General features: G+C 42.2%; 1 protein-coding gene across 7 annotated transcripts; it reads right to left on the reverse strand.

Moving 5' to 3' along the window:
* Nucleotides 1–5,969: 5,969 nt before the first annotated feature.
* On the reverse strand, nucleotides 5,970–23,427 carry NACA (nascent polypeptide associated complex subunit alpha). Of its 7 annotated transcripts, none has more exons than XM_053455688.1 (19): nucleotides 23,347–23,418; nucleotides 21,810–21,881; nucleotides 20,532–20,687; nucleotides 19,588–19,647; nucleotides 19,392–19,451; nucleotides 18,212–18,277; nucleotides 17,488–17,547; nucleotides 16,931–16,984; nucleotides 16,339–16,413; nucleotides 16,015–16,071; nucleotides 15,765–15,839; nucleotides 15,436–15,498; nucleotides 11,683–12,021; nucleotides 9,962–10,041; nucleotides 9,492–9,569; nucleotides 8,265–8,411; nucleotides 8,030–8,158; nucleotides 7,013–7,135; nucleotides 5,970–6,090 (listed from the first exon to the last, which is right to left on the reverse strand). In XM_053455688.1, exons 2-19 carry the CDS (start codon nucleotides 21,877–21,879, stop codon nucleotides 6,076–6,078), a joined length of 1,707 nt encoding a protein of 568 aa, XP_053311663.1. In that variant the 5' UTR covers nucleotides 21,880–21,881; nucleotides 23,347–23,418; the 3' UTR covers nucleotides 5,970–6,075. The 7 variants fall into 7 exon arrangements, with proteins under 7 accessions (XP_053311663.1, XP_053311664.1, XP_053311665.1 ...); XM_053455689.1 differs by having other exon boundaries at nucleotides 20,532–20,684; nucleotides 23,347–23,394; XM_053455690.1 differs by lacking the exon at nucleotides 19,588–19,647.
* Nucleotides 23,428–24,806: the final 1,379 nt, after the last annotated feature.

Below are 24,806 nucleotides of genomic sequence, written 5' to 3' on the forward strand. Positions count from 1 at the left end.
AACAAATTAATAAAATACAAAACTGGATTGCAAGTCGTATTGAGCATGACAAGTCGCATGACTAAAAAGAATACACTAGAACCACAGTAATTATCATAATACCGTCTTTAAAGTGGGGGTGCGGCCTATATTCGGGATCTAGCGCAGGAATGCGCAATTCGACATGCATTTCCAGGCGCCGGGCAGGCAGCAGGGTTAGGAAACAGATCCCCGCAGCACTGCAGGGGACCTGCAGCCTATTCTCCGGTATGCTCTGACAGCCTCCCCTGCCAGCACTATCCACAGAGGGGAGTCCCGGCACGGGAGGTTGTCTAAGCGCATCGTGCAGACGTTCACCAGCTGCAGCGATGCACGTAAACAAACCCCGCTGCCGGCTTGTCTGCTTGATGTGCTTTAACAATATCCCTTGCCGGGAATTCCCACGGGGGGAGTCCCGGCAAGGGAAATTATTAAAGCACATCATGCCACGGCGGAAGTGCCGGCACCGGAAGTTGTATACACGTACTGTGTAGATGTCCCCCGCCGGCCCCGCAAGACCCCGGGGAGTCTGCACTGGTAAGTCTAGGGGGGGGCACATCTTGGGGGCAGAGTGGCAGCATATCTCGGGGGGGGCACATCTTGGGGGCAGAGTGGCAGCATATCTCAGAGTGGCAGCATATCTATTCCATTAAGTGGTTTTTCTTACTAAGAAATTTTTTCTTTAAAAAAGCACCTAACTTTTAGGGTGCGGCCTATAATCGAGCCAATACGGTACTTAACACCGAACCAAAACACTTATTATTTTATCTTTACTTGTTAATTACTTGGGTTAATATGCTTTTGTCTTATTTTTGTTTATTTTTATTGTTAGATGAACTGACATGTTACAAGTCAGTTAATGGTGAGGTATTATGTAATAGAAAACCTCAAAACTGTTTGGGCTGGTACATGACCTTTCTTTGTTTAAATAACCAATTGGGAAGGGAAAAGAAGGTTTCTATCTCTTGAGCAATTTTGTGAACAAATGTTTGTCAAGTCACTGCACAATTTTTGCACGTACCTTTCCCTTCTGTATTATGATGTGACATGTTTACCACAGACAATGTTTCTTTTTCTGTACAAAAAATGTCTTTAAAAAGTCTAATAAAAGAATGTTAAATGGGGGAAAAAAGCTCTAAAGTCTGGATACGGGGAGGAGGAGGAAAATTCTTACCTTGTTACTCACTTTGTGCGGGGAGTCTGTACGGCAAAATATTATTCCACTATAGCTGCGGTAAAAGGCCAGCAAGGTCCTGCAGCAACAGCTACAAAGGATAATATAGTATGTGTTGTTAAAAACAGAAATGCGTTGACCCATCAGCAGGGAACTCCTAGCCATGCAGGGTATAAGTGAGGTGTAGAGATTGGGATCAATAAAGGAAGCCCAGAGCAATGGACACCTCTTTATTGTCTTGCTTGGGAATGGGCAGCTTTCAGCTATCCTAAGCAGGCAGGCAAAAAGTTGGATGGGACCTTAAACCAAACAGTTAATCTGAGTAGGATGTTACTGCCAAAGGAAGAGGTTGATTCAAGGGTTGGAAGTGAGTGCTTAGCCATGGTGTAGGCTTTGCAGAAGTTACAGCGATGCTTGTATGATTGTATGGTTTATGGCTGTATGTGGCCTTTTTCAAGATGCCCTGTTAACCCTTAAGCATCTGGAATTTTGTATGACACCTCCCCTTTAAGATGTGACAAAGGGGTCCCTTTGTCTATCTACACTCTAGTCTCCCCCGCCAAGACAAACGTGACCGTGCGGTAAAACCGAGGCTGCTCACACAAGCAGCCAGAGGGAAAGCTGCAGGAGCAGTGAGAGATAAGGAGTGGGAGGTGTGTGTGTGTGCACTTGTGTGTGTTTGATCATGGATGTATACTTGTGTGTGTGTTTACAGCCATGCTTGTATGGTTGTGACTTCATGGTTATAACGTATCACAACCGGCCTCATTGGACGGATAGAGTAGCTGGGAAGAACAGCTTGCTGCTCAGGTGGAGTCTAGTGCTGCAATAATATTCTACTGGGCAGAAGGAAAGTCAGCTTCCATGGGAATGCTTACAGGTGTCATACAAAATGCCTATGCTTAAGGGTTAACAAGGCATCTTGCATGAAATATGTCACTGCCAAACAACCCCAATATGTGTTCAGCAACATACCCTGAGTACAGCGATACCGCCCAACCATAGGTTTGTTTGGTTATTTGGGGGCTAAAAGGTCACATTTGGGAGGTGCACTTTTTATATTTTTGACATCTGGTCAGTTTGCACCTATGCCCTATTTGTGACTTCTTTAAAAACAGTCAATTCAATTTACTCCATTCAACCATATATTTTTGAAAACTCTTTTCATGTCAGGATTTTTGGGAAAATACAGTGCCAACTTTAGGGCTTGCTTAAAAAATATATATATTTTTTTTATTTTTTTGACATTTTCTTTGAACTAGAGGATTCCCCTTTTGATGTCATGGAGACATCAATGGAGTCATTTTTATATTTTCTTACATTTTAATTTATTTTTAACTATATTTTACATATTCATTGTTCATTTTCATATTTTACATTACATTTGTTTAAATTTTTTAAATTTTACTGATCACATAGTGTTTAGTGAGCTGGGCTTCATTGAACTGCATGGTTGGCTGCAGTACCTGCAGGCGGAGCCCACAGTTCTCATGAGGGTCTGGAGAGACCCTTTGGAAACTCTTTTATTTTGAATGGGCGTTGCCATCTTGTTAGAGGCAGCATGTCTCTATTAGGCGACAGTGTGAAATGTTTCTAGAAGTGATCACACAGGGCCCCTGACTTTGTGTGTTGCTGAAGTGCCTCTACATTGCAGCAACACCAGCTAAGCGAAGAAAGCAATTGGTGATTGTTTTCTACACGCTTTAAACCCCATGACGTGCCTGACACCTCAATTGTCATTAAGGGGATGCATTTTCGTGATGTGTCTGGCTCGTCAATGGTTGTCAAGGGGTTAAGGAAGCAAGCCCTATAAATAGAGACTAACACTGACCTTTAGAGCTTAGTTCTGTTGTTCTCTTCCAGTGCGCCATCATATATGCCCCGGCGGAAGTGCAGACAACAGCAAAGGTTGTCTGCACACATCGCACAGATGCCCACCGGCTGCCAGAGAGGAGGATCCAGGTCTCCTGCAGCGCTGCGGAGTACCCTCCTCTCTAGCAGCCTGTGTCTACAAGATGCGCGTAGACAACCTCCGCTGCTGCTGGCACTTCCGCCGGGGTTTCTGTGATGGAGCACCAAGAGGTCATGTCACAGACATCGCGCTGCCAGAGGGGAGGATCCAGGTCCCCTGCAGCGCTGCGGGAAACTGGATCTTAGTCTTTTAATCAGACCTCTATTTGAGGTCCGATTAGAAGACAACCTCAAATTTAAGACGAGCATTTGCTCTGAAAAAAAACTAATCTTATAATCAAGCAAATACGGTAATTAATTTTTAGTCTTTAACCGTTTTAGGTGCCCTATGGGCGTACATATAGATATTCCACAGTCAGCTGTAAGTGGTATTATTGGAAAGTGGAAGCATTTAGGAATAGCAGCGACTCAGCAGCGACTCAGCCATGAACCACGTAAAGTCACAGAGCAGGGTCAGAGAGTGCTGAGGCACACGATGAATAAAATTCGCCAACGATTCCATAGCTGAAGAGTTCCAAACTTTCACTGGCATATCAGCACAAGAAGTATGCGGTGGGTGTTTCATGGAATGGGTTTCCATGGCCGAGCAGCTGCATGCAAGCCTCACATTACCAGGTATAATGTGTGGGATCAAATGGTGTACTGCATGCCACCACTGGGGCTGTCCTTTAGGTATTGGGCTAGGATCTCCAGTAAAAGGACATTTTGCTATGCTTCCACCTTTGTGGGAACAGTTTGGGGAAGCACCTTGCTATTCCAGTATGACTGTGCCAGAGTGCACAAAGCAAGGTCCATAAAGACATGGTTGTATGAACTTGGTGTAGAAGAACATGACTGCCCCTCACAGAGCCATGATCTCAACCCCATGGAACACCTTTTAGATTAATTTGTCTATATTGAATAATTAGTATCCTGTTAGCTGACCTTCCCTCTCCTCTGTGTCTGAGTTTACAGCGGGGTAATTAATTGATTGGTAAATACCTAACAAGCAGCCATCCCTATATCAGAACTGACATTGGAGGAAAGTAAAGCTATCCTATATGAAATCTCTGCAGTCCCCACCCTGCCCTCCCCCTGACTACGTGCCATCCAATTAACTGACCTCTTCTTCGTTTCCTACATTAAAGTCACTACTGTCACTGAAGAGTAAGTATATGTGTTTTCTCCTTTATTTTGTCCAACCACATGTCCCCTTCACCCAATCCCTTCCCATCTTACCCAGTCTTTTTCACCTACTCTTGCTCTCATTTTCAACCTCTCCCTGGGCCCAGCTGATCAGTCTAATACCATCCCATCTGTCTACTTCCTCTCACCTCCAAGCTTCTTGAAAGAATGGTTTATACCCAATTAACTAAATTTCTTGATTACAACTACTTACTTGATCCTCTGGTTTTCGCTTTCTCCGCTGAGACCTCCCTTACTAAAGTTACGAACAACCTACTCACTGCCAAATCTAAGGGCCAATACATCTACTAATCCCACTGGACCTTTCTGCTGCTTTCGACACGACGCTTCCCCCTCTAAGTCAGGGTACCCCAAGGCTCACTTCTAGGACCCCTTCTATTGTCTCTTTACACTACCTCACTTGGCAAACTAATCTCATCAAAGTTAATATTAACAGTGCAATCATCTGTCTCCTCATGCTGTTTTTGTGTCACCCTTCACCTTTTGTTCACAACCAACATTCAGTCCATCCCTTCCTAAAGCAGAATGCCACTAAGGCTCTTGTCCATGCCCTCATTATCTCCAGCCTCAATGTCATATGTGGTCTCCCTCTTACCTGTCTCACCCCTCTTCTATTCACCATGAACGCTATTGCCAGATTGTCTCTTCATTGGCTGCCTGTGCACTTCAGAATTCAAAATCCTGACTTTTTCAAAGCCCTTTACAGCGCTTCTCCTACTTATGTCATCACACATCTCTAAATATACTCCTAACCAGTGTCTCCACTCATCCAACAGTTTCCTTCTATCCTCTGCTCCAATTTCTGGCTTTCTTGGCCAAAAAAAAAAAAAAAAATCCCTCAAGACCCATTAGGACACTCCTAGTCGCTTACCTGCAATACTTATACGAGTGTGGCTGGTCCATCCCTAATGGCACTTTACCTATTATGTAATACACCCTAACTCCCTCTAGATTGTAAGCTTGTTTGAGCACGGCCCTCCTCACCTGTTTCTGTAAGCGTTGTTATACACAGTTATCTCCTATCTATGCATTGTACAGTGCGACAGAATGATGGTGCCATATAAAAAATTGTTTTTTTTATAGCATTGTATTTTTTAGCGTATTAACACTAAATTATGTTTTATGTATTTTTAGGCAAAGGGGTGTTCATTGTTAATCTTTTGCATATACCTACCCAGAATCCGCTGCACTATAGGATTTTGTTGGGAAAAAAGGCGTTAGGATTGCTTTACCAAAGACTGTATTGCAGGCAAAAAAATTTCACTGAAAAAAAAACTATTAAACGCATGTTTTTTGCAGTCTGGAAAAAAAACGGAGATAATTTCCCTTAAAACCGTTCATTCACTTTATAGAAAGGCTGAAGTGCTTCACACGTGCCTTGTGCTGTTTGAGATTTGAATCCAAACAGAAAGTGGCCACTATCTTTTTTTCGGGGGAGACTGCCTTTCTGAGAGAAAGTTTACTGCCGAATTTTCACCATTTTCAGTTTTTTTAGTAAATCAAGAATTTCAATCATAACTCGCCACTGTGGATCGTTGCTCAACTGTCTTGCTTTCACTGCTGTTACTGCAATATGGAAGCTTAAGCTTTTTGCCACAAAAATAATTTCCCAGAATAAGTCACCAACAATAAGCCACAACTTTATTAAATCAATAGAAATAGTATAAATCTCAATCTCAGCTGCACCAATCCATGAGCATGACAAATGGAGTTCTTCCTGCGGACCCTCACATCGTCAACTCCTGTATTGAAGAAAAACAGAAAAGTTTAGAAAAAAATGCATGTGCTTATGGATAAACACACAACATTATTAAAAATAATCACTGTAGTGAGCAGCAGCAATAAATTTGGATGCATTTTGAAATACAGGGACTTTCAGAACTTCTATTCATGACCGTTCAGTAATTAATACTCTACAATAGTCCTGAAGACGTTTCAATTTCTTAGAGATCTTTATAGTTAAAAAAGATATAGTCCCAGATTATTATAACCCTATTTACAGTGAGTAATTTTTGAATTTAAATGAAAAACTTTATATTGATGGTAGTAGATGTGTAGTTGTATAACAGAGCAGCCACTCACAAACGTAGTGTACCGCTCACAGCACGACCAATATATCCTGCCCTGACAGGATTACCCATGTCTAAGAAGAAACCATATAGACAAACCCAACTCTACAGAGTTGTATGTAATAATTTAATAAAAATGTCCTACTTCTCCTGAATAAAACAGTGTATTTGTATGGGTACATCAAAATAGAGAAACAAGGAATCATGGTTTAGCATATGGTAAAAGTCACACAAACAAAAGAAAAACCATGGAAGGGTTCATGGCTTGTTTGGTGTAGTAGGTATTAGAGTGTTAAAACAATCAAGGCTGCCCTAAATTGAAGACCCACAAGAAGGTTGAAGGAATTGCATAAGCCTATTGGGTGCATGTGCACTTTGTCTAGTGCACAATTTAGCAAGTACACACCAATTGTGCTTTCAGGCCTATTTACTGTGCCTGATCCCTATGCTGAAAGTTGTCAACATGCCTCTACCTTGTCCTCCATAACTACACTACAAAACATTAAGATGCGTACATCACAGCAGACAAGCAGGCACACAGACACCCTCTCAATATGCCACATTATGTGGCATCCACACATACCACTGTACTTACCATGATTGCGTTTACTATATCATTGCTGTTATTCTTGAGGGCGCGTACAGCCTTCGCCCTGGATACATTGGCCTGTGACATAACAAGCTCAATATCCTTTACTTCCACACCAGTCTCATCAACCTAAGGGAGAAAAAAAGTGGACCTTGCTGAGTTCTATTGATCGGTTTATGTATTTTTATGTAAAAAAAATAGTATTTCCTTTTTGTCTACACCCCTGAAAGTATGTTTAGCATGTAGTCAGAGGGATCCCTAAATGCATGGGTTCAGTCTGTCTTTTTGATTATTACTTGTGGTCCTATGTTCAATAATATATCAGTCTTTAAACATTAGAAACCAAAAAGGTATGCATATTTTGGGGCAAGTCACTACATCCCACCTATATTCTTGTAAAACATGTTATGGAGTTTCTGGGTAATCTTTACACCTCCACAGATCCAGTCAAAATATTAGAAAGGAGGGGGAAAAAAAAACAAAAAAAACCTTTTAATTTAGGTCCCTAAATATGTTGACGCTATAAAAAAACCTGAATATCCTACAATTAACCAAGAGGAAAATACTGAATGACTTGGAGGTGGATCAGAGGAGAATATTGTTGGTGGAAATATACATAATTTGGGTTGTTCAGTTTACCGTTACAAAGTTTTTAATTATTTTCTTCACTTTTTTTTTAACCTTAATCTGGATTTGATTATTATTGATGGGAATCCAGGGTTCTGCTGGCGTTATGTGACTAATTCACTTTGTCATGAAGATCTGAAAGTTTATGCAATCAGATGGTAACTGAGCCAATGTTATTTGCAGTAATGGACCCTGGATTTAGCAATATACAAATACCATGTAACACTTGCCACTTTGAAAAGTTATTCCCAGAGTACCCCGTCACAATTTATTGATGTAAGTAACAAAAACAAATGACCCACTACAGTTTATTCTTTTGTACATTCCAATGCTGAATAAAACTGTTGAATCATAAAAACATGAATATCCATTACTGAAACCCCTCTGCAGTCTCACCTCTTCCTCTTCGCTCTCCTCCTGGACTGTGGGAGTTTGTGTGTTCTCCTGGATGTTTGATACCGCCTCTCCCTGTACTTTGAATTTTTCTGCTGCTGCTAATTGGGCTTGCTGAGAGAGATCCTCAATCTACAGAAGAGGAAAAAGAAACTTAAGTTGCAAAAAAACCAAAACAAAAACAGGACCGTGCCCACTAATGGCTTGAATAAAGACAGCACACAGAAAGCTTACACACCTTGGCCTCACCAAAGACAATGTATGTGTCAGATGCTGGACTCTTATATACATCTGGCTTTGTGATGACAAAAAGAATATTTTTGGATTTGCGGATAGTGACTCTTGTGACTCCAGTAACCTGTCGAAGCCCCAGTTTAGACATAGCCTTAAAAAGATAAAATAAAAAGTTACAAATTGGCTCAAAAAGATCTTTCACATTTTGAATGGTTATGTCAACATTTTATAGTTTATATTATATTTACATTCACTGTACTCTTGCTTTTTTTTTTCATAGTAGTATCTACCCTATGGAAAAATTGCACAAGAAAAACAAAACCTACTGCAACAAATTAACCTATTCACACCCCTTATGTACCTACTGGTACTTCCTTAAAAGCTGTGCCAACCTGGAATCACGTCTATCGGCAGAAGACCGCATTGGTGGCTTGCCACAATCAATTGCGCGTAATGCCGCTTTGCCGCGTGCGCTGGTACATTGTTATACAATCATGCATCTGGAAAGGGGTCACTACTGACACGCACCGGAAGCTTGCTGGAAGAGTGGAGAAACTCAGCCAGGTTCTTTCTAGACCCAGCAGGTATCCTGAAATGCTTACCCTGTTGGCTTATTGTATCAACTGCCATCAGCAACTCCTGGTTGCTGACCACATTGTGGTCAGCATTTACAGATCAGGTTACTACTACTACCCCCACCAATTTATTTATAATCACATTAGGGCTGCAACTAACGAATATTTTCATAATCGATTAGTTGGCTGATTATTTTTTTGATCAAAAAAAATTATTTTTTTTCCGTTTAATTAAAATAATTTAATGTAACAAACTGGATGTTAAAAACAACCAGCCCCCCCCAATTATGCACATTTGAGCCCAGGCTTGCCACACTGCCTCCCTGATATGCCTTATACCCCCGATATGCCACTGTGCCCTCTGATATGCCTTATAGCCCCTGATATGCCACTCTACCCCACCCCCCATGCTCCAGACTCCTTGGTGTCTAGTAGGGGCAGCCGGTGAACATCTGTGCAATGCGCGTAGACAAACCTCTACTGCTGGCCAGCACTTCCGCTGGAGCTTCTATTACTGAGCAACGGAAAGTCATGTGATGCCGGTGCTCCATCATAGAAGCCCCAGCGGAAGTGACGGCGGTAGTGGAGGTTTGTCTCCCATGCAGAGCTGCAGGGGATCCTCCTCTCTCGCAGCCGGCTCAATATAAAGTGTTTACCTTTCTGGCTTTCTTTTCACTCCTGCTCTGTTTGGCTTTGCTGACTGGTTCTTCATCTATTTCTGCTGCTGCTGCAAGCTGAACAATAAAATAATGAGAAAACAATGAGAAATTATCACATCTTTACCTGCAATTAATTCTTTATTGACTTTAGACAAGATACAATTTTAAAGGGAATGCAAGTAGTGGCTGGCATTTTAATGTCTCGTGTAAAGTGGGAACTGTTAGTCCACATAGAACTCTATAAAGCAGTTTACATATAATTATTCTTGTCATGTCTGCCACAATAGTGATAGGTATTTTGTACAAATGTATTCCTTTCCCACATTATTTAATCCTTCATGTGAAAATGAATGTACACTGGCCCTGTACTAGAAACAGTGTGCAAGATGGAGTGTGTGGTGGAGGTTGTATATTCATATAAGAATGAGGACTGGGTAGCATCTTGAATGTGAGTTTGTTTTGTTTACCTGTGCCTGCTGTGTGGTGGCTTGGGAGTCGTGTTCCAGCTCTGGCGGAGAGTCATCACTATCAGAGTCTGTTCCAGACCCTGTCAAATAAAAGCATTAACACATTAGATCAACGAGCTAAGCAATGCCTATAGGACACCGGGCTTTTGAGACAAGATGGTGATGTAGTCAACCTGAGTGGCAGAAACGCGAAGCACAGTTAAGTTTTCAAAATAGGCAATAGACACTGAACAATGTTATGAAACAGACCAGGCAGCTTTTCATTAAACACGTTTCCAACACATCCACCTTTGCAACATTAGGATCCAGAACTTTTGGCCTAATATAGGCATTGTGTTTTTAATTAAAGTTTAATCTCTCTCATAACCCACTGTATAGAGCCACGGAATATGATGGTGCTGTACGAAACAATAATAATGACAGCAGTCACTATCCTTTGATGTCATGGTCTCTAAGAAATGGAAACCACTGATCACACTTGAAAAGTATAGTTAATAGCAAGAGAGTTTTGGAAAAAGGTCTCCTGGGGAGTTCCACCTCCAGTTTATACTTTGTTACCAAATGAAATTCTCACTCAGAACATGCAGATTAATGATTAATTGTATAATTTAATAATGACTAATTTCTATCTACTGACAGAACAGCAAAAATCAATCAGGGACAAACTAGTGTATTTTAAGACTACAAGACCCCAATAAGAGATTGCCATCACGTACTATTATAAAGTCCCTTATTCTAGCACAATCATTTCCACAGATTCCCAGCCAGCCAGACGAACAGCTCACGTTCGTTAAGACTACATAAGTGCCATAAAAGCTTGACATGTCCGGAACGACAAGGGTTAGCAACAACACACTAGCAGGCGAGTGTTTTTAATTGTTTCAGGTTAAAACTAAACAATTTTGCACTCAATCCCACAGTTAAGCAGATCCATGTTCAAAAACAGGTTGCGCATTTATTTTGTTGGGCTCTTGCTGCTAAATAACATTGTTTGGTATAGAATTTAAGGCTGAGGCTTTACTTTTGTGAAGAGTAGTAAATTTGTGAAATCGTGTCTGTGTGTAGTTCTACACAGTTAACACTAAGATGGTTTAGTCACCAAACAAGTTACGTGCATGAGCATTGCAGTCACTTTTCCAAGAGCCAACAAGCTCCCATATAAAGCACATTTAAAACAATTAGAACTATGTATAAGTAGGATCAGCTCCCAGACTAACAGAAGTTTGCCAGAGATGGCCCTTTATAATGCAAAATGTGTATGAACCACTTAGTGTTATCCCATGGACTGCTTGGAGACTAGTGTACAAGTGATGCAACCAATGGTTCGTTACAACGATGACTGCACCACAAAACATATCTTCAAAAAGGCACTCAAACTCATCTCCCTGAAACTACTATTATGTGTTATTGAGCAGTAAAAGCAATACAAGTGTTCTCCCATCAAAATAAAAACGCTGAATTTCTTACAAAAATATTAAGCCTATGATAAAGCGTAAGAAGATCTCATCCCAAAAAGTATTTTATGCAAACAAATTTTATGAGCCATACCATGTGGTACTATAAATTTAAAAAGAAAAATATATGTATATATTAAGCAGAACATATGCTACCCGATTTGTTTTGAGCAAACCATGTTAAGGGGTTAGTGATCTTCTGTACAGTATCTAGTTGCTACACGTCCACTAAAAGGTCATGCACTGCAACATAGTTAAGGAAAATACCCTTGTCGTTCTTCAGCACCGGCTCCTTAACAGAAGGAACCGTGTCCTGTTTGGGAGAAACGAGATCCACCGGGATAGGCTGGAAAGTTGTCTCTTCCACAGGAACCTCTGGGGGAATTAGAGGTGGCAGTTCCTCCTCTTCAACGGGCAGAGGTACAGAGACAGGAGGTACAGGCGTTTCAGAGACAAGGGTTGGGGGAATGGGAGCAAGAGCAACAGGAGGCGCAGGTTCCGGGGCTGGCGAAGCAGGAGGAGGGGTTAGCTCTTTTGCAGGGCTTTGGGGAACTAGCTCTGCAGTAGGCTGGGGAGCAAGCTTAGAAGAGACCTCAGCTGTACTAGCTAGAAGGGGAGAAGAAGATTTGTTACAAAGAGCAGAAAATGACAGGCCAGGAGACAGGATCATGTCACCACTAACATCTGGCACAGCAGGATCAGGCAGGATTAATGATGTTGCACATATCACCAGAAGAGAGTCATCAGACTGTGCCGTTTTATTATCACCGCTATTAGGGGGGCATAGAGGTACAAGGCCAGCATGCACTGGAAATGCCAGATCAGTGCATTCAACATGCTTCAATGATTTAGGATCAAGTAAAGAGGGGTTAACTGTAAGTGAATCTTCCAGATTAGTATCTGGGAATACAGGATGTTCAACAACCGGAATGCTAGGCAACTCAGCCAAGTTTAGTATGCTGCTTGCATCTGCATGCGGAGACTCAAGAGTTTGGCTAGTACAGCCTCTATGTTCAATATAGGCCGATTCTCCAATAACCTCATCGTGAGATCCTTCATAGCGAGCCTTCTTGTGGGTTGGATCTTCATTCAGAGCCATAGCACTCAGAGACTTACCACGCTCTGTTAATTCCATGGCCAGGTGCACATCCACAACAGGCCCTAGGCCTGGCTCTGGGGCCTCCTCAGACCTCAACTCCTGGGTCTCGTCATAGAGGACTGCCTCAGACACAAGTTCTGGACCCTCCTCACAAGAGACTGCCTCCGACACAGGCTCTGGAGCCTCAAAAATCAGCTCCTGGGTCTCCTCACACGGGACTACCTCAGACACAGGTTCATCAGAAGACAACTTCTGGACCTCCTCACTTGGTACTGCCTCAGACACAGGCTCTGGAGCCTCAAAAATCAGCTCCTGGGTCTCCTCACAGGGGACTACCTCAGACACAGGTTCATCAGAAGACAACTTCTGGACCTCCTCACTTGGTACTGCCTCAGACACAGGCGCTGGAGCCTCAAAAATCAACTCCTGGGCCTCCTCACAGGGGACTACCTCAGACACAGGCTCATCAGAAGACAACTCCTGGACCTCCTCACTGGTTACTGCCTCAGATACAGGCTCCAGAGCTTCTGCAGAAACCAACTCTGGGGTTTCTTCAAAAGGGGCTGCCTCAGACACAGACTCTGGAACCTCCTCACTGGGTACTGCCTCAAACACTGGCCCTGGGGCCTCATCAAAAACCAACTCCTGGACCTCCTGACAAAGGACTGCCTTAGAAACAGGCTCTAGACCTTCATCAGAAGCCAACTCCTGGACCTCCTCACAGGGTACCGCCTCAGACAAAGGCTTTAGACCTTCATCAGAAACCAACTCTGGGGTTTCTTCAAAGGGGACTGCCTCAGAGACAGGCTCTGGAGCCTCCTCACAGGGTACTGCCTCAGAGACAGGCTCTGGAGTCTCCCCAGAAACCAACTCCTGGGCCTCCTCACAGGGTACTGCTTCAGTGACAGGCTCTGGAGCCTCCTCCGAAACCAACTCCTGGGCCTCCTCACAGGGTACTGTCTCAGACATAGGCTCTAAAGCTTCATCAGAAACCAACTCTGGGGTCTCTTCAAAGGGGACTACCTCAGATACAGGCTCACCAGCTGCCACTGAATTTAACTCCTGGAACTCAAAGGGGACTGCCTCAGACAAGGGCTGCAGAGCCTCCTCAGAAACCAGCTTCTGGACCGCCTTACAGGGGCCATGCTCAGACACTGGCTCCTGACTCTCCTTGAAGGGGACTGCCTCAGATACAGGCTCTGGAGTTTTGTCAGAAACCAACTCCTGGGCCTCCTCAAAGAGTGTGTCAGACACAGGGTCCAGGGCATTTTCATGCACCACCTCTTGGCACTCCCCAGAAGGAGATGCATCATGGGCCAACCCCGACACAAAACCTTCTTCCAGATCAGCCATGGCCTCCAGGACTGTCCCAAATACACACTGTTGGGCCACATGAGGAGTCACCTCCGAGGCATCATTTGACTCTTCTATTATAGGCAACTCAGGTCCACTTGATGTAACCGTTTTATCTTCCTGTTTATCTTTATTTTCCTCAAGTTGTTCCAAAAACCTCTCCTCTGGGATACAAATAAGAGAAGCATCCACTACATCAGCCACCAGACTATGGAAAGTTGAATCTAGAGTGATTGGGGATAATGGATTAAATTCTCCATGGACAGGACAGATAAGGTTAGTTGCAGGCAAGGCTGAAAAAGTTTCCATTTTAGTTTGGCTTAAAGCACTATGAACTACAGCATCATCACTCAAAGCAGTTGAGAAAAAAAGAGAAGCTAAGAAAAATTCAAGAAGAGAGGCAAGGGGAAATTATTCATTTCCATGCAATAAATAAGACATTCATTTCACTAGCAGCATACAGGTTAAGGCTTATCATAATATGGAGGGGGTGCAAAGGTGCAGAACATCCAGTACTTTTTCATATAGTGCAATACCATGAAGGGAAGGTTACAAAAAAAAAAGTGCAGTACCCAAATGTGCGTTAATTCATTAAAGTGGAAATACATTAATCATAATCATATTTAGGGACAAGTCCAATCAAGCACTTTAAAAGGCTTCTGAAGGTATAATGAAGTCAGAAAGTTAATGTATACACAGTCACTTTTTGTGAGTCATACAGGAGGCAATATCACTGTGATTTGAGCCCAACGGGGCTCATTTCTGCCTAGTATAGGTGATTTGCAGGTTGAGTCAAAAGACTACCAAGCCTAGGGTAAAACCATATTCTAAATTGGCCAGCACCACAGTAACACTTCTGCAAAATAACTAGAAGATATTGTACCATTTCCACGCACAGTTTAGAGAAACTCTAGAAAACATTTACGCGCATACAATTGGTAGCAAATATACAAATTCTTTGTACGCTATATGAAATGTAAGATTATAGACAACAGTGTAAAGTCACCTTACATCTGTGCGACCAGCATGAACGGAAAAGTAGCTGCTGCTATATACATTCAAGGGTTAAGCTTATCCTAACATCTGAAAATGTAATTTAGGTAAATCTCCACCCAAGAAAAGCAGCCTTTATCGTCACAGCCACGAGCAGAACAATGTAAAATTACAACTATACATCTAAAAAGAAAAAAACAAAGAAATTACCCTGGCAATAGATCAGTTATACCTCTCAATAATCCATGAAGTGAAACTGATCATGAGGCCCTTATTCAATGCCTACCTGTCCATTTCATGCTGACACTAGATGCGTTTTTCTACCACAAAAATAGCAGTGGGATTAGCTTTATATTCATGCCGGTACTTCACTCTGTGTTACTTTTCCGTTGACATAACTAAATTTCCAAAAGTGAGCTCCAGCAGCCGCACATAATAAAGATTCAGGAACACATTAGAAGCCTCAAATCCAAGTACTATGATATCTATAAACTAAACTATATTTGCACAAAACAGAATGCCATATTAGTAGCAGAACAAAAAGGGGTTGCGCAAACTGGGCAGCTGAAAGATACCTGGACTGGGCAAGTCAACAGCAGAGACCTTATCTGCTGCAATGGCAACAGGAGGAATAGCACCTGGAGCTAGGAAAAGAGCGATAGTATTTACTCAGCAGCAGGCTAACTTCTTGGAAGAGGAACGGTTGTTCAAGATTAGTACTCAACAGCCTAAACCAATTTTTATTTTACAGAAACTTTGAATAGCTGGCAAATACTACCCAGTTTCTTCAAGCAAAACTAATGGGAAAGTAGGGATCTAGTTAAGGTTAGTGCTATAATGGCCACTGCAAACAGACACAGCAAAAATGTTAATGCTCCATGCAGGCTCTTTGCCATCACAATACCTGGGGCTTTGGGGTCTGCGGCAGGGATACTAGATACTGCCGTGGCATCGGTAGGAGGGGTGTCTGGTTTTGGAGCTGAAGAAATAAACCAAACCCATTTAAGCCAACGTTACATGACTTGCTCATTGAGTGACAACTCATACAAAAATAGCCAGGATATAACCATAATACACAATCTAATGAGAAGTTCAACTCCCAGACACAAATGCCCTGGTAGTGTGTTCTGGAAAGCACTATTTAGCTATAGTACCTGCAGTTGTAAGATCAGCAACAGGGGCAGCAGTAGAAATGGACTCAGCTTTTGGCTCTGAAGAAAAATGACTGATTAGATCATAAAGACAAAACAATACTCAGAGGTAGTAAGGAGATGCAGGACATGAATGGTTAACTTGGGTAATCAAAGTCATATAACCTTTAACCTACAAACCAAGACAAAGGCTTTGGCCAGCACACTAAGACCCACTCTGAGAGCACATGATTTACACACAACACATAAGCAACATCTGGATTACCCGAGTTATTCTGTAAAAATCACTACAACAGGTTAGTGGATTGCTTCACGCATATAGGATACCTGAACTCTTAGGAGTGGTAACAGAGGCCTGTGACACTGATGTGGTACTGGGTTTAGAGAGAGAAATGTCTGTAGCTGAAGGAAAAAGGTAGAAGAAAATGTAATACAGAAGGCTATGACATTTTAGCAACACATTTTCATGCAGTGGAAAGCAATTAAACCTAAGTAAAACTGCAAAAAAGTAGAGTATCAGCTAAAAGTGGGGAGACCTGCATGTAAGGCATGGACTGGAAAGACCATCTAGGCAGCGTTGGTGGTGAGTGGTGTAAGTATTATGTGCCAGAGGGTGTTGAATACATTTTGGAGGATTCTGCATAACCTAATATGTACGGTTAACACCATATAAATTAAAAGGGACATCCAGCTCTTAAGTGCCTATGATAAATGTCTTAATATATCTTTGTGACACTTCCCATTGTGTTGTAAAACCCAGACCCCTCTGCACAACTCCACGGAGGAGGAACATGCAAAAATTTGGATCAAACAACGAGCTACATTTATTTTTTTTAAAGCACTGGCTTATACCATGGGCCTACGCACTTCACACAGCAGAGTAAGTGTTATTCAGGGAGCAAGCAACATTCAATAATACCTGGTGCCACAGAAGTGGCAGGTACTGAGGGGGCTTCTGGTCTGGGTTCCTGGGCTATTCATTGGGAAGAGAAATAATTAAGTTGCAACATGCCTGTTTCCACAGAAGAGCCATAACTGTAGTATAGAATTTTGGAAGAACATTTTTGGTCACAATACCACAAAGAACAGCGAACGCTAGTTGACTAAGAAACACTGAATGCAGAAGAATGCCTTAAACAAAAGATGCACTTATTAGATGTGTTTTTCTTACGATGAACAGTAATAGTAAAAAAGGTGGAAATATTTGTGGGCTTACCGCAACATTTTAATGGTCTTATAGAAAAGCCACAGATGGTTATAATGACAGAATGAGCAAGGTGTCGACCACCACATAGGGCAAAAGAGGAACTTTTGAAGAAGTTCAAATACTACAGTGGGGAATTTTCCTAATCTTTATTGCTTTCACTCCAAGGATCGCAAGCCATAGGACAGTTGATCAACTATCCATTTAAAGGCAAAATTACAAGGGTGAATACAGGGAAAAGAAAGCATCAGTAGGCACATGCTGCAGAATACCTGGTGCAGCAGGAGCTGTGTTAAGTACCGCTGGGGTAGCAGTAGGTGCAGCAACTGGTTCTAGAGATTAAAAAATAAATAAAACTGAGTACACTTGGAAAAGAAGATCGCGGAAATACTCTGGTGTTGACGACATGTCAGTTCAGTAAATGGCAATTGCATTAACAAACTAACTTGGCCAAGGTAACCAACACTTGGTATATGCTAGGTTCAGAAAACCTGGAGCAAGAGATACTATGTGATATCAGTGGGTGAAACATATGAAAATGGTGTTCTTACAAACAAGAAGTTTAGGAGGGTTCCATGGGATGAGAAAAAAAATATATATACAGTAATGTAGGCCAGCATGTTAAAAACTTGATTTTATCGCCTTTTGTTCCAATAAACTCCCTTTAATCTGCAGATTTGGAGCTGCCATAGTTGGATCCATACTATTGTTGACCACAAACAGTATGATAAAGAGTTGGGGTGTTTGTGTAGTAGATTAGGCTAGAATACAAATAACAGAACCATAATTCATTGAAATGGCTAATATGCAACTAGTATTTTTTTTAAATCGATACTAGTAATAAGAATCTGGTGGTGGTCTCCCCTTAACTTGGGTACATTTCGTGTGATGTCTGCCATGTGACACATGTACAACTGTTCATTACATTTTGGTAGAACATAAAACAGCAAATGAAAATGGTTCAGAAGACTGTTGGAAACGCTGCGTTGAGAATACCTGGTGCTGCAGGAATGGCCACAGGCACTGTGGGGGCAGCAGTTGGTGCAAGACTAGGTTCTGGAGCTTTTCAAAAGGAAAATACAAATGATATGCAATTTATATATATGAGAATAATGCAACTAAAACATGGCCCGTGCAAGTCCACATCTTCCACACGCAAGGTACGCATGCTGAACATTTTCTATAAGATCAACGTTAAAATTCTATAGCAAAATTCTCACAAAATAGTGCAATGTTACAGTTCAGGTTATTACGGTACTTTCACGCTCTCTTTTACCTTGCTCACAAAGGGTGGTTAGCGACATGGGGCACACCTCAAGGGTGGGATGATCAATGGATTTTTAGTTTAAACAGCCAGGTAATTATCTTTGGCTTCCCTAGTCTAAGCCACAAGATAAAACTAGCACCAACAAATGCTTTTCCAGACAGTTTATAGACAGCCCCAGACTGACATGCAGCCTTCGCTCCTATCCTAGGGACCAAGGAAGTATCCCCTATGCCATGGCCACTTCGCACCGGCAGGGGGTTTAGCCTGATGTCCTTTCTGACAATGAAATGGAGCCCAATTAGAGCTCGGTTACAGTGGGGATTTCTCTGCTGATGTCGGGCATACACACACATATAAATACTTTGGAAAAAAAAAAAAGAAATATGGCCTCCTAAAATGTGCAAAAAAAATAATAAAAATTGATATATAGGATGGGCACAAACTAGGGGCAAGTTAATGGATACATTTGACTGACTTTTTTCACTAACTGACAAAGAGAGACCCATTACAGTTGAATAGAGACGTAGTAAGAACACAATAATTGCGGTTGTCCTGTAAGGGGAAAATGCCTCGATCCTTAAGAGGTTTATCAAACTTATTTTAAAGCATCCTGATACAGTTCATACACTACACAAAGCCATAGTCTAAAGACCTAACTAAACAAATACAAGACATACATTAAGATCGGCTTTATTTACATTCTCCTCACACTGACAAGTTAATAAACCCACTAATGAACATAATTTACTTTTGACTTTTTTGAGGGGGGAGGCAATTACACGTAGCATGCGACAGACTGGTAACTTGCCCTTTAAGACAGCTGGAACACACAAATTAGAATTGGTTTGTAGAGAGAGAGACACAGCAGATAGTTAGAAGTGTTAGCCAGCAGCACAGCACTCAGAATACCTGATTCTTTTGGTGCCGCCACAGGGGTTGATGGAGCAACAATGGGAGTAGGTGCAGGGGCTGTGCAATAAATCGGTAATTATAAACACTTACACACACAATACTACATCCTAGCTCCTAAAAGATGCACTAGTAGCTACAATAAACCTAGTCACAGCACACAGTTAGGGATGGGCATAAAGTGTAGCCATCGTACCTGGAACTTGAGGGCCAGGCAGTACAGGAGCACCACTGTTGAGGGTTTTAGCTTCCACAGCTAGAGAACAACAATGCGCATATTACTGCTACACAACTACTACATTTTATCCTTAAACTTTTACCTGCAGAGGTTTACTATTCCTAGCAGCTAAATAATCTGACCATTCAATGGTTATTGAATGACATTACTGAATAAATATGGCTGAGGACTTAATACGGGTAATCACTGGACCTCATTGTGAGGTCGAACCGTTTTTTTTTTTCTTCTTCTCAATAAATCTGCCTGATGTGGGAACTCTTAAGTGCCTGGAGCCTTTATTTACCTCCAGTATATCGCTTACACACACACTTTACGTAGCTTTTCAGATATGTTACATTTGTTCTACTCAAGCATATAAAAATACAAGAGAAGCCAAGACAGCCACAAAAGCCGATTTGGTACGGATCACTAGACTGTGCATTGAAATGGATATTCTGGTTGCACAAGTTATATTCTAGGTCAGCATTTTCCCACATGGTAGATTAGCAGCCACACGGGTGGGGACAACTACTGCTGTTTTGGAGAGATTAAAGCCAGTAACCTGCAATTGAAAGGCAATCAAAAAGTAGTATAGCTTGGTGAACCCCCAGCATTGAAGCCAGTATTGGCAGTAAAACAAACCATTCATATGTACTACAATAAAATTATCAGTTCAGGCAAGTGAATAGAAGAGAAAAAGTAAAACCATAAGCGGACTTTTTAGAAAGTTAACTTAGAAAATCTCCATCTTTTTAGACATAATCACAGCAAGTAATATAATTTTAAGCAAATTAAAGAACGGCAATGGTTACAATGCTTTTGTTTCAGTAAATATTATAGGGTACGCTAGGTATAGCCGCACAGGACTGTGGTCTGTTGCTAGCATAGTGATGGATGATCTGCTTGATCTGTAGCGCACATACCTGACGGCTCTAAAGCGGCTTCAGCCTGTGCCGCCTCCGTCTGAGAAGCCTCACTTGCCACCTCGGGGGTCTGGGTGACAGCCCTTTTCTCCTCGGCTGCCGCTGCCACTTCTGTGGGCGCAGCAGCCTCCTCCCCCGGGGCTGAGGGAGAAGCTGCTGTAACAGCAGCAGGTGAATACGTGACTCGAAACACTAAGGATCAATCCCACAACCACATGCTCAAACACACACGGATATTTGCACATTAAAAAAAAAAAGTGGAAACCAACACAAAACCGCGTGAGAGCATCAGCAGTGAGAAAAGCGGACGTTCCGCAACTCAACATTAGTTGCATTTAATGGAGAAAATACAAAAAAAAAAGTGGTACTACACAAGTCAAATGATGAACCTTAGCGGGTGCATGCAGAGTACCCAGCGGCCCAAGGTTCAAAGACATATACATGACATACTCCATATTGCGGTGGCTGAACACATTTAAAGCCAAATCATGCTGCTCAAACAAAACAAAGAAAAAAAGTTTGGTATTCCTTTGCTGTGGTGTTGTAATTTGTCTCAAAATCAGCCACACTATGTGTGACCCATGTAAAAAGGCACAGAGCTTATAAATATGCAACTAATGTTTACACATTAATGACTAAATAAGTAGCACTACTACAGAAAACAGTGTTACAGCACACAAGTACTTAAAACATTAAGGTGAAGAACAAGAGAAAAGGTTCTCATAGAAATGTGTTAAAAGACAAATGCTGCCGAGAGAAAGACACCCTCAAAAGGTGACCCATCTACAATAGGAAAACCCCACGTACATAAGTGCTTCATTGGAATATAATACGTTCTTTATGGACTACAGAAGCGATGGGTGCTAAAGCACAGCTACAAAGCTAGTGCTCACACCAATAAACACACAGGAAAAAGCTGCTTCCCAAAGCCACACTAAATACATTAACAAAACCAGGTGTACGGGGTGGGGTTTGAACAACAGTGTGTGTGCAGGGTTAAAGATTTGTGAAATGGCATTAAAAGCAGCTCAAACATTAGTGCAGCGCAGCAGTACCATTGTGGCCCCAGATCCCAAACAGGTGCTTATTCGGATTCATGTCATCCACGCCATTATGACACAATTTATGCCAGACATTACTTGAATAAATGAACTGTTAAGTGCATGATTGCTTCGATTACTGGAGTTTTCACAGGATTTTGTCTTTTGGTCTGCTGGAGTGGATGGCTGAAATTGGGAGCGTGGGAAAAGGGATAAATAGGAATGCTGGAGCACTTACCCGTCTCAGCCTGGGGCTGATGGAGCTCCTGCTCTGCGGCTGGGACAGTTTCGGTGGCTTCACCAGGCATTTCTGAGTAAACAAATAAACCGTTAGATCTCCAGAAATATAAAGGTGAACCGACCGGCAAACGATCAATGTCTTGCTGCTTGAGTTTCAGACTTTACAGCTTTTTTACTGAAAGCCATTAGACGTTTATGAAACAAGATGAAGACGGGACCGGTAAGAGTTTAAAGACACGCATGAACCTAGTGCTTTTTTTGGGGGGGGGGGGGGACGGAAAGAAATATACAGCTTATTATTACAACAAGCCATAAATATTACTCGTAGATCTGGACGGCACGTCAGTTGTACGTTTCTTGGATTCTTTTCTTAGGATACACAGGAAAGCCACACATGTGACCTCTGCGTGCTTTTAAAAAAAAAAAAAAGCGTGAACAGCTGTTCTTAGCGTTAGCATGTGCAGGGAAATGCTACTTACCGGGCAAGTCTACTAAAGCGCTCACAACGTACATAAAATTAACACAAAGCAGAACAGTAGATGATTTTCCATATGGCTAAGAACCAGACAATCACAAAATGAAAGCTAAATACAATTTTCCTATTATGGCCCAATAAAAGGTACCGAACTCCCATCGATCAGGAACATTTCTAAATAAGAATAACAGTATCTGCGGCTTGCGTGTCTCTAGTTGTTGAGCTACAGTTCCCATTATTGTCAGTGGATGGGTTCTAAGGATGATGTGAGTGGTATTACTACATCGGCTTACAAGCATAAAGCGCAAAAGCCTAGAGAACCTGCGCAGTATGTCATAAAGCCGGCCAGTACAAGTAAAGTGAGGGAGAATAAACTCTTTCCAGAAGCTGGTGTCTGAGAACCAGACAGTTATGGATAAATTTGCACCTAAAAAGAACTATACATTTTTTTTCCAATACTATGAAACCACACGGGCTTCAGACTGGAACTCCACTAGTTAAATAACCCCCAGTAATTATTATTAGTGCTCGATGCGTGGTAGGGGCCGGACAGCCTAACAAGTGACATGTGGTGTTTCTGTAGTGGAAAGAGACCCACGCTTTACTGACAGAGATCTCTTAAAGGAGGAGGACATTTTATTTCGGACACTGTCGCGGAGCAGGAGTTTGATAACTTGCACGGGGTACAGGCCTACACAATGGTTACCGGCGGACAGTCTCCTTCACTTCGACTACTAAGCCGGTAGCAGGGCCCAGGAAGCGCCCCCCGACCCCTGTCCTGCCTGCTACCCCCAGACAAGGGACTCATTTCGGGTCTCTGAGGCCAGCAGACACCAGTAAGCCTTCTCCCCAGCAGAGCCCATTCGCTCCACCTCTCCATGACATCCCATCATGTCCCTGCCGCTTCCTATCCAGTTTATCTCCGCGTCCACCCCTCATACCCCGACAATACAAACATCGCGTCCTCCACGGCACTCTCTGCTATTAGCCGGTGCCTACCTAACAGCACTGAGCCCGCTAGACGCCAGAGATGATAAAGGATTGAGCAAGAGTCACTTACTGTGTGAGGAGTTAGGAACCAAGATGGCTGTAGAAAGAAAGCCCAAGACCGACTGCTTCCGGGATATCGAAGCGTCACTGAGATCCTCTTCCGGGTTCCTGCCGATCCGCCACCACTGGCTGTACGGATGCGGCGTGCGCTAAACACTTTATATGGTCATATATATACGTTCTAAGCACCCGAGTTTAGAGCGATTATTAGCAGAACTCTAGTGTGTGAATTGGCAGCATCAGCTCGCCATGTGCATGCAGCAGGCTGTCTCAACTCCGATTACTATGCCTCCCAAGTATCCATCTTTGGGCTCAAATCTCTCTGCCCCACTCGCCTCCTGTGATGGCCAGGAGCTCACACTGTCCTGAGTATTGAGTTTAGCACCGTGTCCTCATCACATGTATAAAATGTGTGTGAAAAAGAAAAAAAAAAAAACACCCATGAATATCAGTAGCTACTAAGAGGTCACAAAGTCACATAAAAAGCGCTGTTGATTCCCTGCTCCAAAGTGTCAGTGGCAGTATGGAGTTCGGTTTTACAATTTATACATAAATATGAATTTAAAATACCGCCAGTCACCAAATGCACATTTATTTATTATAGTGCGATTTAATTGATAACATACAAATCCAGAACACGCACAAATACATACATCCCAGATTTTAGTTACCGTAGTCCATTTACCCTCTCCCAATATAATCAGAACATTCGATAGGCTAGTTTAGCAACTAGCTTTGTTCCATTGTTTACTATATTATAGGTACATATATAGGATATAGGATCCTACAGGAGGGGGCAGCAATTACAGGCAGTATTGGAAAAGTAGATAAACGAGGGAGAAAAGAGGAGAAGGGTTATAAATAAAGGACCTTGTCAAAGTAGCGAAAAGCAATTTCAGGTTATTATGATAAAAAAGGTTTATTACTTGTAATTTTTTAAATTATTTTTTGTCAAAGTTCAGCTTATACAGGAACACCCCATATTAATGTACACAATGGGGTCCACAGCATGTATGTAAAATGAAAATGTACTTAAAGTGAATTAGTGAAACATGTCCTCCTTTCACTTATCAATACATGTACAGCACTGCAATCAGGTCATTTCCACCACAAAACACTCAAGAGACGGGCCGACGTCAGGCTGTAACGTACGTCAAACGGGAATGGTTGAGCTGTAGCCATGTCCTTTAAGCCGAGATGCCTGTATGTGGGCATAAAACTATAGCATGTACAAATGTGAGCACACGCCTGCTTGCCCACACAGATTAATGCCTGCCAGTGAGTCTTTATAAAAGGGACAGTGCCAAAAGCCCTACTGAAATATCTACTGTTCATCCCCGCTCTATTATTGTAGTTATCCAGTCAAAAAATAGCTTTAAAGATCTCAATGAAGTAAACACATTTCTTATCTTGCCAACCATTTATATTCAGATAACAATCCTAATCCTATCAATTAACATGGTTTCTATT

Source organism: Spea bombifrons, chromosome 2, assembly GCF_027358695.1.
Source record: "Spea bombifrons isolate aSpeBom1 chromosome 2, aSpeBom1.2.pri, whole genome shotgun sequence".
Lineage (NCBI taxonomy): Eukaryota > Metazoa > Chordata > Amphibia > Anura > Pelobatidae > Spea > Spea bombifrons.

Excerpts from the sequence above, each read along its gene's own strand:
- NACA (XM_053455688.1), bottom strand. The coding sequence starts at position 21,879 with ATGCCTGGTGAAGCCACCGAAACTGTCCCAGCCGCAGAGCAGGAGCTC. Across the intron at positions 17,548-18,211 it reads GGCCATTCCTGCAGCACCAG|AACCAGTTGCTGCACCTACT; the intron begins GTATTCTCAACG and ends TTTAATCTCTAG. Across the intron at positions 8,412-9,491 it reads GTGAAAAGAAAGCCAGAAAG|GCTATGTCTAAACTGGGGCT; the intron begins GTAAACACTTTA and ends TATCTTTTTAAG.